Source organism: Lolium rigidum, chromosome 7 (genome assembly GCF_022539505.1).
Source record: "Lolium rigidum isolate FL_2022 chromosome 7, APGP_CSIRO_Lrig_0.1, whole genome shotgun sequence".
Taxonomy (NCBI): Eukaryota; Viridiplantae; Streptophyta; class Magnoliopsida; order Poales; family Poaceae; genus Lolium; species Lolium rigidum.
This window is the reverse complement of record NC_061514.1, coordinates 181,165,114-181,179,929: the sequence shown is the minus strand read 5'-3', so window position 1 is coordinate 181,179,929 and position 14,816 is coordinate 181,165,114. Positions and strand designations below refer to the sequence as shown.

General features: G+C 44.6%; 2 protein-coding genes across 2 annotated transcripts; one reads left to right on the top strand and one right to left on the bottom strand.

Annotated features, from left to right (window-relative positions):
- The first annotated feature begins 4,656 nt into the window (after positions 1–4,656).
- LOC124675492 (mitogen-activated protein kinase kinase kinase 5-like) lies at positions 4,657–11,159 on the top strand. Its single transcript, XM_047211567.1, has 11 exons — positions 4,657–5,192; positions 5,811–6,449; positions 6,532–6,619; positions 7,053–7,115; positions 7,195–7,358; positions 7,750–7,825; positions 8,442–8,501; positions 9,135–9,254; positions 9,793–10,002; positions 10,105–10,178; positions 10,281–11,159. The coding sequence occupies exons 1-11, from the start codon at positions 4,690–4,692 to the stop codon at positions 10,492–10,494; spliced, it is 2,211 nt and encodes a 736-aa protein (XP_047067523.1). The 5' UTR covers positions 4,657–4,689; the 3' UTR covers positions 10,495–11,159.
- Positions 11,160–11,596: 437 nt separating this feature from the next.
- LOC124672342 (putative F-box/FBD/LRR-repeat protein At4g03220) lies at positions 11,597–14,467 on the bottom strand. Its single transcript, XM_047208584.1, has 3 exons — positions 13,448–14,467; positions 12,672–12,854; positions 11,597–11,947 (listed from the first exon to the last, which is right to left on the bottom strand). Exons 1-3 carry the CDS (start codon positions 14,465–14,467, stop codon positions 11,627–11,629), a joined length of 1,524 nt encoding a protein of 507 aa, XP_047064540.1. The 3' UTR covers positions 11,597–11,626.
- Between the last annotated feature and the right edge of the window lie 349 nt (positions 14,468–14,816).

The following is a 14,816-nucleotide window of genomic DNA, read 5'->3' as shown; positions in this document are numbered from 1 at the left end:
ACCTAAACAAATGGACCTTAAAAGAAGGTCCATACTCAAGTTCCCAGATATCCTCTATGTAACCATAATATGTGTCATTTGGGCCTTCATTCATTATTGCATCAAAGCGGACACCACTTGTTTTGGTTGGTGCTCTTTTTATCTTGGGCGATCGTGTAAAATGTATTCCCATTTATCTCGTACCCTTGGAAAGTCACTACGAGTCGAAGATGGTGTCCGGGCCGACAAGTACGAGCTGATCTTCAATATCTTCGTTATTCAGGAGATGTTTTTGCAACCAACCGCCGAAAGTCGACATGTGTTCACGTCTAATCCAATCGTTCGACCGCCCGGGTTCCGGGAGCGTAGAAAGTTCTTGTGCTCACCGATATACGGAGCCACCATGGTGGAACTTTGTAGAACCGTGTAGTGTGCTTGAGTCAAAGAAATCCCGTCCCTACATATCATTGATTTCCTTCCTAGCGTGCCTTTTCCACTTAGTCTCCCTTCATGCCGCGATTCGGGAACACCAATCGGCTTAAGGTCGTGAATAAAGTCAACACGGAATTCAATGACCTCCTCTCGTTCCATAGCCCTTGGAGATGCTTCCTTCCGGCCTAGCACGGTTATGAACATATTTCTTCAAGACTCCCATGAACCTCTCGAAGGGGAACATATTGTGTAGAAACACAGGACCGAGAATGGAAATCTCATCGACCGTGTGAACGAGGAGATGTGTCATAATATTGAAGAAGGATGGTGGGAACACCAGCTCAAAACTAACGAGACATTGGACCACATCATTCTGCAACCTCGGTAGAATTTCTGGGTTTATTACCTTCTGAGAAATTGCATTGAGGAATGCACATAGCTTCACAATGGGCAGTCGAACATTTTCCGGTAGAAGCCCCCTCAATGCAATCGGAAACAACTGTGTCATTATCACGTGACAGTCATGAGACTTCAAGTTCTGGAATGTTTTCTTCTCCATATTTATTATTCCCTTTATATTGGAGGAGAAGCCAGACGGGACCTTGATACTGCTAAGACATTCAAAAAATATTTCCTTCTCTGGCTTTTGTAAGAGCGTAGCTGGATAAATGACGTCCTTTAACTCTCTCATGCAGATTTTTGGGGTCTTTCCAACGTTGCTGGTCCTCCCGTGCTTCCGGTGTATCTTTTGTCTTCCCGTACACGCCCGTAAAGCCTAGCAGGTTCACGCAAAGATTCTTCGTCACGTGCATCACATCGATTGAAGAGCGGACTTCTAAGACTTTCCAATATTCTAGCTCCCAAAAAATAGATTTCTTCTTCCACATGGGCGCGTGTCCGGCAGGCGTCATTCGGAACGGACCGTCCGCCGAGACCCTTTCCAAATATTACATCTAGATCCTTGACCATACCAAATATATCAACACCATCACGATGGGGAGGCTTCCTCCGGTGATCAGCCTCACCGTCGTAATGCTTGCCTTTCTTTCTTACGGGATGGGTAATCCTAAGAAATCGACGATGCCCCGGGTACACGACCTTCGACCTTTTTCCAAATAATCACCTTCGAGCTCATGTAAACAGGTGTGTGCATGCATTGTATCCCTTGTTTGACTGTCCCGAAATGTTACCAAGAGCAGGCCGGTCATTGATGGTTACGAAAAGCATCGCTCTTAGGTCAAATTCCTCCCGCTTGTGCTCGTCCCACACACGTACACCCGCTAGGGACCACAGCTGTAGAAGTTCTTCGACTAATGGCTTCGGTACACATCAATGTCGTTCCCGGGTTGCTTCGGGCCTTGTATGAGCACCGGCATCATAATGAACTTCCGCTTCATGCACAACCAAGGAGGAAGGTTATATATACAAAGAGTCACAGAGCCAGGTGCTATGGCTGCAGCTCTGCTCTCCAAAAGGATTCATGCCATCCGTACTTAGACCAAACCTTAAGTTCCTTGCATCCTCGTGCAAAGTTTGGGAACTCTCTATCGATTTTTCTCCATTGGGATCCATCGGCAGGGTGCCTCAACATCACGTCTTTCTTACGGTCTTCTTTGTGCCATCGCAACAACCTAGCGTGCTCTTTATTCCCGAACAAGCGTTTCAGCCGTGGTATTATAGGAGCATACCACATAACCTTGGCAAGAACCCTCTTCTTGGGGCGCTCGCCCTCAACATCACCAGGGTCATCTCGTCTGATCTTATACCGCAATGCAGTGCACACCGGACATGCATCCAAATTCTCGTACTCACCGCGGTAGAGGATGCAGTCATTAATGCATGTATCTTTTGCACATCTAATCCTAGAGGGCAGACAATCTTCTTCGCTTCGTACGTACTGGCGGGCAATTCGTTACCCCTTGGAAGCTTCCTCTTAATTATTGTCAGCAACTTTCCAAATCCTAAGTCAGTGACACCGTTCTCTGCCTTCCATTGCAACAATTCCAAGGTGTCTGCCTAGCTTTTTATGGCCATCTTCGCAAGTTGGGTATAACAATTTGTTGTGATCTTCTATCATCTTGTCGAAGGCCAACCTTTCCTTTTCAGTTTCACATTCTCTCCTTGCATCGGCAATGGCCCGGCCAAGATCATCATCGGCGAGCTCATCTCGGTGCCTCTTGATCTTCTACTTCATTGTCTTCATTGCCTTCGCGAGTATCATCGTATTCGGGGAAATTGGGATAACCGTCATCATCCTCTTCCTCTTCTTCATTGTCTTCCATCATAACCCCTCTTTCTCCGTGCTTGGTCCAACAATAGTAACTGGGCATGAAACCGGATCGCAGAAGGTGGCTGTGAATGAGACTCGAGTGAGCATAATTTACGATATTCTTGCAGTCCACACATGGACAATACATGAAGCCACCATGTTTGTTTGCCTCCGCCACGGCCATAAAATTATCCAGGCCCGCAGATGAACTCGTCAAACCGTCGGTCAATGTACATCCATTGCCGATTCATCCGCATGATATAATTAAGCTGATCAAAACCATTACGGAACATCACGATGTATATATACACATGCATTTTATCAATTGCGGATGAAAAGGATAAAGTCGTTAACCTCGATGAAGAAGAAAAAAGCAAGTTAAGTGTGGCTTGATTTGTGTAAACTCAAGTGGCAAATCCTCTTAAGCATTTCATCGAACACCTCTTGTGCATGTGAAGAAGAGAGGAAAGAAATACACCCCTCTTGTGAAGATAGTGAAAAAATGGCTAAGTGTGGCTCACACTTGGGCAAGGGCAAGGTTATATAGCCGGAGGGGGCCTTTGGACCCGGTTTGTCATACAAACCGGGACTAAAGGGTTCCCCAGGCCGACACGGCTCGCCGCGCCCTGCGGGTGGACCCTTTGGACCCGGTTTGTATGACAAACCGGGTCCAAAGGCCGCTCTGAGACAGGCGCCAGCGGGTGGGGTCGTCCTGGGCAGAAACGAACCGGGTCCAATGGGGGCATTGGACCCGGTTTGATTCAGCAGTGGGACATTTGCTTGGGACCAAAGGCCTCTTCTCCACTAGTGTAAATTTATCTATTTTCCTTAATGTAAGTAACTTATTTAAATAACAGTAATTTTATCCAGTATAAAGTTTTCTTGATAGCAATCGAAATAACCTGTTTTCGGCGAAATTCCAAATTCTCGACAGAGAAAAAGAAAACCCTACCAGCGACCATGCCACCACACCCAACCAGGTTAGGAGGAGGAGCTGATTGACCGATCAGGGATATGAACTTGGACGCTAGTGATGACTCACGTCGGGACGATTGACTTGCGTTGGTGCGTCGTAACGCCACGAGGTTGGTTTCTAGTTCGCCCTTCACCCGCTGCCGGCAGCCCACGGCCACGAAGTCAGAATAATCGCATGCCACCCTGCCAAATCCGCATACAAGGTGCACTATATTTTTCCATGCAGCCCATTCTATCGTTGTTGCTCCTTAATTTTTTGTGTGGCATACCCCGTGGTAAAATTTTAGGTCCGCCACTGGGGGCGGCTTCATACTTCAGACCATTTAGATCATGGAGCCGCAGCGGACGCCTTCATGCTTAAGACCGCAGAGCTATGGCAGACGGGTCAAAGCATGGAGCCATCGGCGGTGATTTCATGGCTGAGGATGGAGTAGGCAGAGGCGGTTTCATGCTGGAAAGGATGAAGCTGGCGCCATGCAAATGGGTTTGTTTCGTGGATTCTTTTCAAAACCAGTTATTTGTGCTGACTTTTCAAGAAAAGACTTATTTTATCGTTCTTGCATGTATACGCGTGCGGCAGACTGCCGGGGCAAACTCGTTTTGGTCGCTGCAGGCAGGACCCATATGCAAAACAAAACAAAAACGTGGATCAACCAGAGCGCCTTATTTGATTCACCACTACTGGATCGGAGAAGATGATGTTTATGTACGTAGTTCTCCGCTCATCAGTGGCAGAAGACTGTAATATTTGATCAACGGAAGACATGGCGCGAGTTGACTGGTACGTACGTAAGACTTTCTTCTTCCCCGATGCCGCGTGCGTTCCATTTCTTTCCCTCCCTAAAACGCCGCGAATCACAGCGACAGACCACCCAAAAAAACCAGCCGAGAATCCAAACAAAAAAAGGTGATTTTTTTTTTCTTTGGCGAGGCCGGAGGTCGTCGTCGTCGTCGTCGTTTCCGTCCACCCCCTCTCCGGCTCCGATGCCATTAACCCCACGCCCACGGCCAGCCTCTCGTCGCGGGCCCCCGTGATGCCGTCGTGGTGGAAGCGCTCCAAGTCCACCTTCCACCTCTCCGCCACCACCGCCTCCTCCTCCTCCGCCCCGGCCTCCCCGGCGCGGGCCTCCACCTCGCGCGCGCAGCCGCGACGCACGGGCTCCGACGACGCCGGGGACCTTCTCTTCGGGCGGCCTCACCGCCAGCCGCGCCAGCTCACGCGGCAGCGGAAGCTGCGCCACGTCGACGACCTCGACAAGCTGCTCGCCGACCTCGGCATCGACGTCACCTCGCCCTCCTCGCCGCCGCACTCAAGGGGGCGCGCCTCCGCGTCTGATGCCGTTGGGCTCGGACCCCCGATCTTGAGGTCCTCCAACGCCGCGGATGGGGTGGTAGCCCCGCCGCCGAGGTCCGCCTCCTCGCCCGTGCTGCACCCCCTGCCGTTACCGTCGCCGAAGCCCCCCACGGAGCTGGAGACCCCGGAGCCGGCGGGGGGCGCAGAAGGCGGGAACGAGAAGCCGTCGTTGCAAATACCAAGGTAATGTTGATTCATGAAATTTTTCATCGTACCGTACTACGTTTTCTTATTATTTTCCCTGCCTTGTCTTCCGTTGTGTCTGGTACGTATAATATATGTTGGAAACTACGAGATTTGCAATGAATTAGACTTTTTTTTTTCTTCTTTCATTAGGCCATCGTCATATTTTAGAGAAATCTCTCACAGTTCAGAATTAGGTGAAAGATATTCGGGGTTCCAACGATCTGCAGATAGAAATACTAGTAGTAGCATACTTCAAAGCTTCGCTATGATTGCTTGGCCACTGCTTGTATAGGTCACGAAACAATAGGAACAGGGGATGAAAAGTTTGAATATTCTCTGAACTAGAATGTTTCTGGTACGAGATTGTATTATTGCTTTCTTTAATCAACGATGTAGACATCTGACCGAGAAATAACAATGCTTGTGTAATCAGAATCACAATTACTAGCTAATTATTTGCATGTCTTTGCTGACTACCTGACTGATCCATAAAGTATTTAATTGGATCATTTCTACTCTTCAAAGTGGCTGCCAGTGTCCTTGAATGCCTGTTTTATCTCAACTTGCAATGCTCCTTGCATTATTTCCTGATTCTTCCTAATCTTGTGGTTACAGGGTGACAGGCCAAAAGTTTGCCGAGCATAATGATTTAGGCCCAAATGGGACAAAGCGGCCTACCTCTAGTCACCAAAGAAAGGGACTCCGTGAGAAATTCCAGGATAAGAGTTCAGCTGAAACAGCCAACTTCAGATTGAACATTCCCGCTAAAAGCGCTCCAAGCAGTGGATTTTCCAGTCCTGTAGGCAGCCCTCGAAGATTGAGCAGTGCTGACGTCTCATCTGCTGCGGCATATGCTCAAGGTCCGCAAGTGTGGTCAGCTCCATCGATCCACACAATAGATTTTCCGGGAGCTCCGTCTCCTCGGACTTCACCTGAAAATTGTACAGGGTCTTCAGACCTATCTCACTACTCTGCTGCATTCAGAAGTCCCCTTCTTATCCCAAGGAATACCAGTGCCCCTCCATCACCACACCCTAAAAGGTTCCCAGAAAACCAAATTTCACGTGCCGAAGGCAATGGAAGTGTCAGTTTCCATCCATTACCACTTCCTCCTGGCGCTACAAGCCCTATGCAAACATCTTTCAGCACCCAGCCTTCTCCAAAAGTTGAAATGCCCTCAGTGGCTTGTCAGTGGCAAAAAGGAAAACTTCTAGGCAGTGGTACATTTGGCTGTGTATATGAAGCTACCAATAGGTATGGAAGTGTATTAGCTATATCATTGTTGACTTATTACTTCATTGAGTTCTGAATTTTGGTATACTGCCATTGCTTGTAGGAATACTGGAGCTCTTTGTGCGATGAAAGAGGTTAACATAATTCCTGATGATGCTAAATCTGTTGAGTCTTTGAAGCAATTGGACCAGGTTATTAAATTTGACTTACCATCTGAATAGAGTACATGCTTTTTTTACTGTTCAGAAACAGGGAATTAGATTTTTTTTATCACTTCAGTTGTTTCATTTGGAATCTTTTTATGTTATTATTCCTGTTGATTTTTCAAGAAACAAGTTTCTACTCCGTAGCTGCTTGAGTTTATTGTGCTTCTTCCAACTATTACCTATAAAAGTAGCATGTCATGTGCTTACCTTATGGTTTTCACTCAGGCCTGAGTCTATACCACAGATGAACTTAGTCTCCAGAACACTCTGGTCATGCCACCTTTCTGCGAATTGATATTTGCTTCCATTGTACATTGAAATAGACTAATAATGATTTAGTACTTGCATTTCCTCCTTTATCCTGATGTATATGCAAGTTACAAAGATGCCTTTGTTGACCTATTTTCATTTGTTTCAGGAAATAAAGTTCCTAAGTCAATTTAAGCATGAAAACATAGTTCAGTATTATGGCAGTGACACTGTAAGTTCACCACTCTAAGCTGAGCTAAGTAATCAAGTTGCTACTATAACAACATCTTATTTCTTGGAGGACCTTGCAGATTGAAGACCGCTTCTACATTTACCTGGAATATGTACATCCGGGTTCGATTAATAAGTATGTCAAACAACATTATGGAGCAATAACAGAATCAGTTGTCCGAAACTTCACCCGCCATATTCTTAGAGGTCTAGCGTTTTTGCATGGCCAAAAGATTATGCACAGGTGTGTGCTTCTATACATATACTTGGTCTTACGTCTTCTTATTGCTAGAACAGCTGTTATGTGAACTCATGATTTCTCACTGTTCCATGTGATTTTCTGTACTGTTATTTTAGATTTTCAAACAAAACTATCATGCATATTTTACTATGTTTATACTGAGTTTGGTTTACCAGATTGTGATATGTTAATGTACAGTGCGAAACCTCATAAGGGACAGTAATATTGTTATTGGTTGTTTGTTCTGCACTACCCTTCTCAGCAATGGAGAAATTATCATCTCAAATCTATTCAGTGTCAGTTGCCTGTAGATACATTTGAAACCCTGTATGCACTCAACCATTTAGTATCACTTTATGCCATGTATGTAAAAGAAGCAAATTTACTCTTACAGGGATATCAAAGGAGCAAATCTGCTAGTTGATATTAATGGTGTAGTGAAATTGGCCGACTTTGGAATGGCCAAGCATGTAAGTATATCCTTGCATAGCTTATTAGCAGTTTTCACGTTTAGTATGCTGTGCCTATTCATTTTAATATTTGAAGGTGCATTGGCAAAGCATTAGTTGAACACCAGCCGAATCAATCATCAACTATTTATCCAAACCTATCTATCATTACGATAATGGGGAAGTTGTTGGATGTACTCAACAAGTAACTAAGTGCACATCTCTTGTCTGCTGTATGTTATTGATTATTGATGTCCCATATAATTGTGTTTGCCATTTGTAGCATTTTGTATGACAATTTTGGTGGTGCTACTAATTGATTATTTTTTAGAAACTGACAACAACATTGCCTTTTCATCAAACTCAATAATTGCAAATGTATGGACTTGTTTTTTAGTCGAACAAGTCAAAATAGAAATTCTATTACTAGTTGAATCATGTTTGATACTTGCAGAATAATTTGGTTACAACTTTCTTTTTTTCATGCTATTGTAGCATCCAGAATAACTTTTTAAGAGAAGGGCCAATCTACAACTTTTGAAATCTTGCTCAGATAGGGCTACTTATATAATAATTGTAAACATTTCCTATGTATCCTCTCGTTTATGTACAGTTGACAGTACTCTGTTTTTACCAGTTAAGTACTGCAGCCCCTAATCTTTCATTGAAGGGAACACCATACTGGATGGCCCCAGAGGTAATCATATCTATTTCTTTTATATATGTACTCCCTCTGATTCATATTAATTGTCGTTAATATGGATGTATCTAGAATTAAAATATGTCTAGATACATCCATATTATAGTCAATTAATATGGACCGGAGGGAGTAGTGATTTTCTTTTAACTTTGTACTGCCGTGGCTCGTCATGCTCGCTTTACCTTTTTTGGATTACATACATCCAAAGCATGTGCATTATTACAACTTACATGGGCCAGTACAGCTCCAAACTCGGTTTATGAATTGTTCTTTGTTTGATGGAATCAATTGTTATTTCTTCGTGTGAAATCAGTTAAAAAGACAACATTGTACTTTTTGACATATCAACCTCACCACTGGGAAGATGGTTCCCCTCACAAAAGAAAAAAAAGAGAGAAAGATGTAGGCAACCATATGGTCGTTTAGTACGACAGATATATGACCTGAAAAGTTGAAACAACAGCAACATCACTAAATTTCTCTAGTGCAAGAGGCAGCTTATTAGGTTCATCGCAGAAATTAAATTGCTATGTTACAGAAAAGTCTGATAAAGTATTGTATTCAAGTTAATTAACATTGCGGAAATTTAGTTTGTGCTTGCTGAATTTTGATTTGTTTCTTCTTGTACAGATGGTTCAGGCTACTCTATCTAAAGATGTAGGCTATGATCTTGCTGTTGATATCTGGAGTCTTGGTTGCACCATCATTGAGATGTTCGATGGGAAACCTCCTTGGAGTGATCTTGAAGGGGTAATAACTTGGGGCGTTTAGCTTTACAGTAAGCTTACTAACATGCATTTCACGACTTTGCCTAGTGTGCATAAAACCATTTTCTTTAGCGAGGGAGATAGAATTATATAAAGTGGAGTACTTCACCCAAACGAAAATGTCGGGTGGGAAGTATAGTATTTCAGTGCTAGTGACTAGTCTCATGTACATGCTCATTATTTCTTTACATGACTTCTCACTGAATTTGAAAAATGCCATGCAAATAATGCCCGGCATTCTCAGAGAAAAGGTCTATGTTACTCAAATTGATATTATTGAGAGCTTGAAGCTTTCCTTCTCATACTCCCATCACATGTCAGGGCTGGAACAGGAAAGTTGGGCTAGAGGGCCTGAATATGCTGTCATAGTAGATCAAATAGATTGTTACAGAAGTTAACATAAGAAATGTTATTAGCTATCACTAGTAACTTGTTGATTTGGGTATCAACATTTTTTTCCTAGAATACTGGGTATTAACATTATGGTTTTATAATCTAAGAAACCTTTTTCTGTACTGCAGCCAGCTGCAATGTTTAAGGTTTTGCATAAAGACCCACCAATTCCTGAGAATTTATCCCAAGAGGGAAAAGGTTTTCTGCAATTGTGTTTCAAGAGGAATCCTGCGGAGAGGCCAACCGCAACCGAGCTGTTGGACCATCCATTTATCCGGAATTCAAGTCATTACAGCAAACATGGTTCCATACATGCCTTTGCGGGAATTAAAGTCCATGTAAGTCTCTCTTGCCACATGGCATCTTGATACACACCCCCTGTAAAAGGTCGGAAATGATTCTGAGATTGGCATGCATATAACCTCTCTGTTGTATGCCAGGATAACGGATACGGCTTCAGAGACAAACCATCCTCGAGGAGTGAACCATATGTGAAAGGAAAGAACACTGTTGGGTGAGTAGCTTCCTTTTATTTACCAGTATCTTCAAAATAAGTTTTTCTTATTCCATTTTGATTTGCTAGATCCTAATATGCTTTCTTTTTTTCATTTGACAGTGAACCAAACAATGCTAGGCCATTTGAATCATCCACTTTTCGACTGACGCCACTAACAATCCAGGAAGTAACACCTAATTTTCCACCTCAACCATTAGCTTTAGCCTCCAATCATGGTTCTTTCGCCATCTCAACGAACCCCATGCATTTTCCGATGGCAAACCCTCAGCCTAGTCCACTGCCAAGGCCCAATGGAAAGCAGGTTCTGCTCTAAACACATAGAGTGCTGGGTGCAGTGAGTAATGCCGCTTATATCTGGGATCTTGTTCAGGGGTACAGCTCCTTTGGGTAGTATCAAATGAAGACATGATTAACACATAATAGAGAAAGAATAAGAAGACGAGAGAAGGAAATGAAACCTGGCTCTGCTAGGATTGTACCTTATAAGGATAAGCTGTACTGCATCTCTGAGGATCCCTTCTTGCAACAACAGTCATCAATATTTTGCAGCCGCCATCTTAACTTTTAAGAATAGAGCAGCGGTTGCACTTGCACCATATGATTGCCCACAGTTTATTGGGTTCTTGTAAAATAGCGACGACTAGATGTTCATTGAACTGTGAAGACTCAGAGTATGATGACAACTGAATGCTGCTGAAGGAGTGAGATCCATGACAGCATGGGTGCTCTATCTTCCAGGGAAATATTGCTGGCATTTATCATGTAACATAGAATTAGGTTAGATGTAGATAAAGTTGAAAGTTCCCATTCTCTCTCCAACCAGTAGGGAATCAGGTGTAGTTCTTGATGTTGCCATGTAATAATCTTTTTGTTGTGTCATTGATTGTTTATTTGGCCACAAATAACAGCACCTCAATGGGTTGTATGGAACCGGGTTTTTTTTTCTGTTCAGAAAGGTTGATTCGAGCTCCTGTAACATAGGCATATTGTAAACATTATTCCTTTAATTCTATTGGAGGTAAATTGCCATATCACATATTGCAGTATCATAGATCAAGCTAGAAGCCCTAACCATAAGATAAAGAAGAGAGTAGCCCAACATACATACCCTGTACAGGTAACCTGCGCATGAGTATGTATTGTCTGGAGAAGACGGCGAGACAAACTTTACCAACACTTGAACATAATTGCAGGGTCATTGCAGTGAACTATCCAAAACAGTTCATCATCACTCTTCAACATGCCAACGTTTGGATCTTGCACACATATAGCTTGTGAACAACGTTTAAACCTCCTTATGTAAAACATAACACGGAATAAGTAAATCGTGATGGATGACATGGTATCATTTCAGAAGGATCTGCTAGACTTTTGATGTTTGCACAGGGTACAGCTGAATACCAAAAGCCACGAAATACCAAAAGTGCAAACAGCAAGCCCACACCTTAGTCTTCTGGAACATACAAGACTTTCTTATAGAAGTCATGGTACACGTAAAATTTTAGACATATGTCTGGCTTGGAGAAGCCTAGTATCCTCTGGCAGAACTCTTTGGCCATGCTTTCGGTGATTAAGAGATGGAAACTTATTGTCATTGTTGTTAGTGCTGTTGCCCAACTGAATAATCGTTTGACAAGAGCAAAATCATGTTCAGTTCCTTTCAAGTAACTGATTTCTACTTCTTGAAGGCGATTCAGCACAAGTTCCTCGGTTTTCCAGTTTGGTGGATGATCACAGAGGCAACCTGATGCACATGCAGGTTCTGCCTGAAATGGGGGCACACATCAACTTAGTAAGTATAACTGCTACAGCTTGACCACATAGACATGAGAGGAAACTGGAAGATCTATGACTGTCTTATTACTTACTTTTTGCGAAGACTACCTTATTATAGATATGTCATCAACAAAATTTACAATAGAGCACCACCTAGAAATTATCTTAAGGCCAACCTATGCAACAAAATGTGCTTATTCTGTGCAAAGTGAAAGTGTTAACCTATAAAATTTACTCAGATACAGTGCTACCAACAGCCCATATTCAAGAAGATTTCTGATCGACCTTAGGCTTGGTTGGTTACTGATGGAACATTTAGAAAAGCTCATGCCATAAGCATAATACTACTATATCCTAAATCCTAACTGTGTTATCAAGATTGAGCCTGCCATGTAAAGAATAACTAGGCTAATTTCCCATCCACTGCCATATATTTCTAACATACTGATAATATTCAAAAGTGAAATCTACTACAACGCAAGTAGAATGCCACTTTTATCAATCCATAAGAACAAAATGTTATAATCACGAGAGGCATAAACCATATAGTTGCCACATAGGAGTATAAGCTTGGGATCAAAGTACTGGTATCAAACCAACACCTAGAGTACGGCAACTATCAGATAAAGCCCCAGGGTGGCAAGAAATGCATGCTGTTTTAAGTGGCACCACTGGTAACTAAAGCAATAGTAAACAAATTAAGGATAGCTTTACCTCCAAGTCCATAGAAGAACTAAATATTAGCATCATCTTTCTTATACTAGTGCACGTCCTGAGAACGTGGAAAGAGCTGGCTCCAAAGGAATGTCCCTTTGCAGTAATAAGCAGGGTCAAGAATGTAACATAAGGGAGCCTTGTCATGTCTTCCATCAAGTAGTGATGCTCACCTAAGTCCTCCTGTAGGTTCATGCAAAGTAAAAGTTACAGGTTATGTAACTTCGAAATGGACACATGCATCTCATTTTCCACAAAGCTATTACCATAATTAACAAGTTCACTTCAGATTTCTGTTATAGGATCAGTGGCATACTCCCTGCGTCCATAAAAATATTTATTTGCCTAAATTTCGATGTATCTATGCACTAAATAGTGTCTACCTTCATCGAAATTTTGATAAAGTTAAGACAACCTTTTATGGACAGAGGTCTCAAGCTAACTAAATTTTAGAGTATGGCTTTATAGTCCGTGAGATGCTGCTAGTGCAGTAGCACCGGTGGACAGATTTTATGTCATTTCCTCAAATAAAGAAAAAATCTAAGCAAGCAAGAATTGTGCCTGGCTATTCTCAAATGGCACAATTATCTTAGACTCCTACCCAAAATAGCACATTCTTTAACCTGAACTCCATATATCTCAAATGGCACCATCATCTTGATGATGTACATGCCACACATACTAGACTACAACCCAAAATGGCACATTATTTAACCTGAACTCCATATCTCAAATGGCACATTCCTTAAGTTAACTTGAAAGACATGTGTATTCACCTCGATATCTTCTGGCATATAGGCCAGCTCGAGAGTAAGAGTGCTGACATCCTGAAAGTGGCGCAACAGCCTGACGCAGTCGCGATTGTGTTCATAGCCATCTGCTTCATCTACAAGGAAAAAGGTGGCGCCCAGCAATTCCAGCTGCGCCATCTCGCCAAACTGGACAGAGCTTGGATGATAAGCATCCCTCCAGTGGAGTGACACCAGTTGAGGTGCTGCGATGTCGGCAACAGGTTGACTCGGATCTGAATCATGAGCAAAGCAGTAGAACACAGTTAACTCTTTGAGTGCTGGTGCCACGATAGTCAGCTGCTGCAATCCACACGATTTCTCCAGCCTTATTTTCAGGAGAGACTCTGAGTGGATGGCAAAATTTCCCAGACCCTGGGCATTGACCACCTTGAGTCTTTGCAAGGATGGACACCGTGGCGAGGAGACGGCTTCACCGATTCCGCAAGGACCATGTAGGTGGAGTTCCTCCAGGGATAAATCGGTGAGCCTGGCAAATATGCCGGAAGGCGGCAGGGTGAGGCTAAGAAATCCTAGACAGAGGATCATCTCGGTGGCTCTCTCGAAGCAGGGCAGCTCAAAGGCACCTCTTCCGTCTTCCCCCGCATCACCCACAATGCAGACACGGAGAATGCCGGCGAGGCGGCGGGCTGCGATGGGGAGCCAGGCCGCCAGGGAGTCGGGGGAGGCGTGCGAGCCGAAGACGAGGAAACCGAGTTTCCGGAGCGGCGGCGCTTCGTCGTCTGACATCGCTTCGAGAGCGGCGAGGGCGCCGCGCAGACTGTCTGGGTTGGCGCCAAGGACGAAGTAGAGGTCCGGGAGGAGGGCCCAGAGGCGGCGCCAGCGGCGGGAGAGGACGCTGGTGCAAGCAGCGGTGGTGGTGTCGAGATCGCCAAGGATGTGGAGAAGGACGTCGTCGGGTAGGGCGCTGAGGCAGTCCTCGCTGCCACCGCCGCCGGCGGATAACTCAGCGTGCTCGGCGGCGGTCTCCCCCTCGAGGTGCTCCATCTAGGGTGTAGAGACGGGCCGCGACCGGAAGCAGGGGAACTGCGTCTGCTGCGGGAGAGCGGCCGATGCAGCAGCGCGGAGGAGCGGCGGCGGATTGAGGAACTTGTCCTCGCTGCTGCGAGTGGAGATGTGCCGGCCCTGGTGCGAGCGACAACAAGGGTGAGGGGCGGGGGAGGCGGCGGATCGAGGAAGGCGCCGGCCGTGCTCTAAGCGGCAACAGCGGTGAGGGAGCAGCGTCGGCGGAGCGGCGGCGTTGGAGCAGCGGCGGCGGCGATGAACCCTAGCAGTGCGGATGTTCTCGAAGGGGGAGTGGAGTGGCAACAGTAAAATGTACCGAACGAATTCCACC

Coding starts and splice junctions, on each gene's coding strand:
- LOC124675492 (XM_047211567.1), top strand. CDS start 4,690: ATGCCGTCGTGGTGGAAGCGCTCCAAGTCCACCTTCCACCTCTCCGCC. Junction 8,502..9,134: donor CATACTGGATGGCCCCAGAG/GTAATCATATCT, acceptor CTTCTTGTACAG/ATGGTTCAGGCTACTCTATC. Junction 10,003..10,104: donor TTGCGGGAATTAAAGTCCAT/GTAAGTCTCTCT, acceptor GTTGTATGCCAG/GATAACGGATACGGCTTCAG.
- LOC124672342 (XM_047208584.1), bottom strand. CDS start 14,467: ATGGAGCACCTCGAGGGGGAGACCGCCGCCGAGCACGCTGAGTTATCC. Junction 12,855..13,447: donor ATATGCCAGAAGATATCGAG/GTGAATACACAT, acceptor ATGAACCTACAG/GAGGACTTAGGTGAGCATCA. Junction 11,948..12,671: donor GTTCTTCTATGGACTTGGAG/GTAAAGCTATCC, acceptor CCCCCATTTCAG/GCAGAACCTGCATGTGCATC.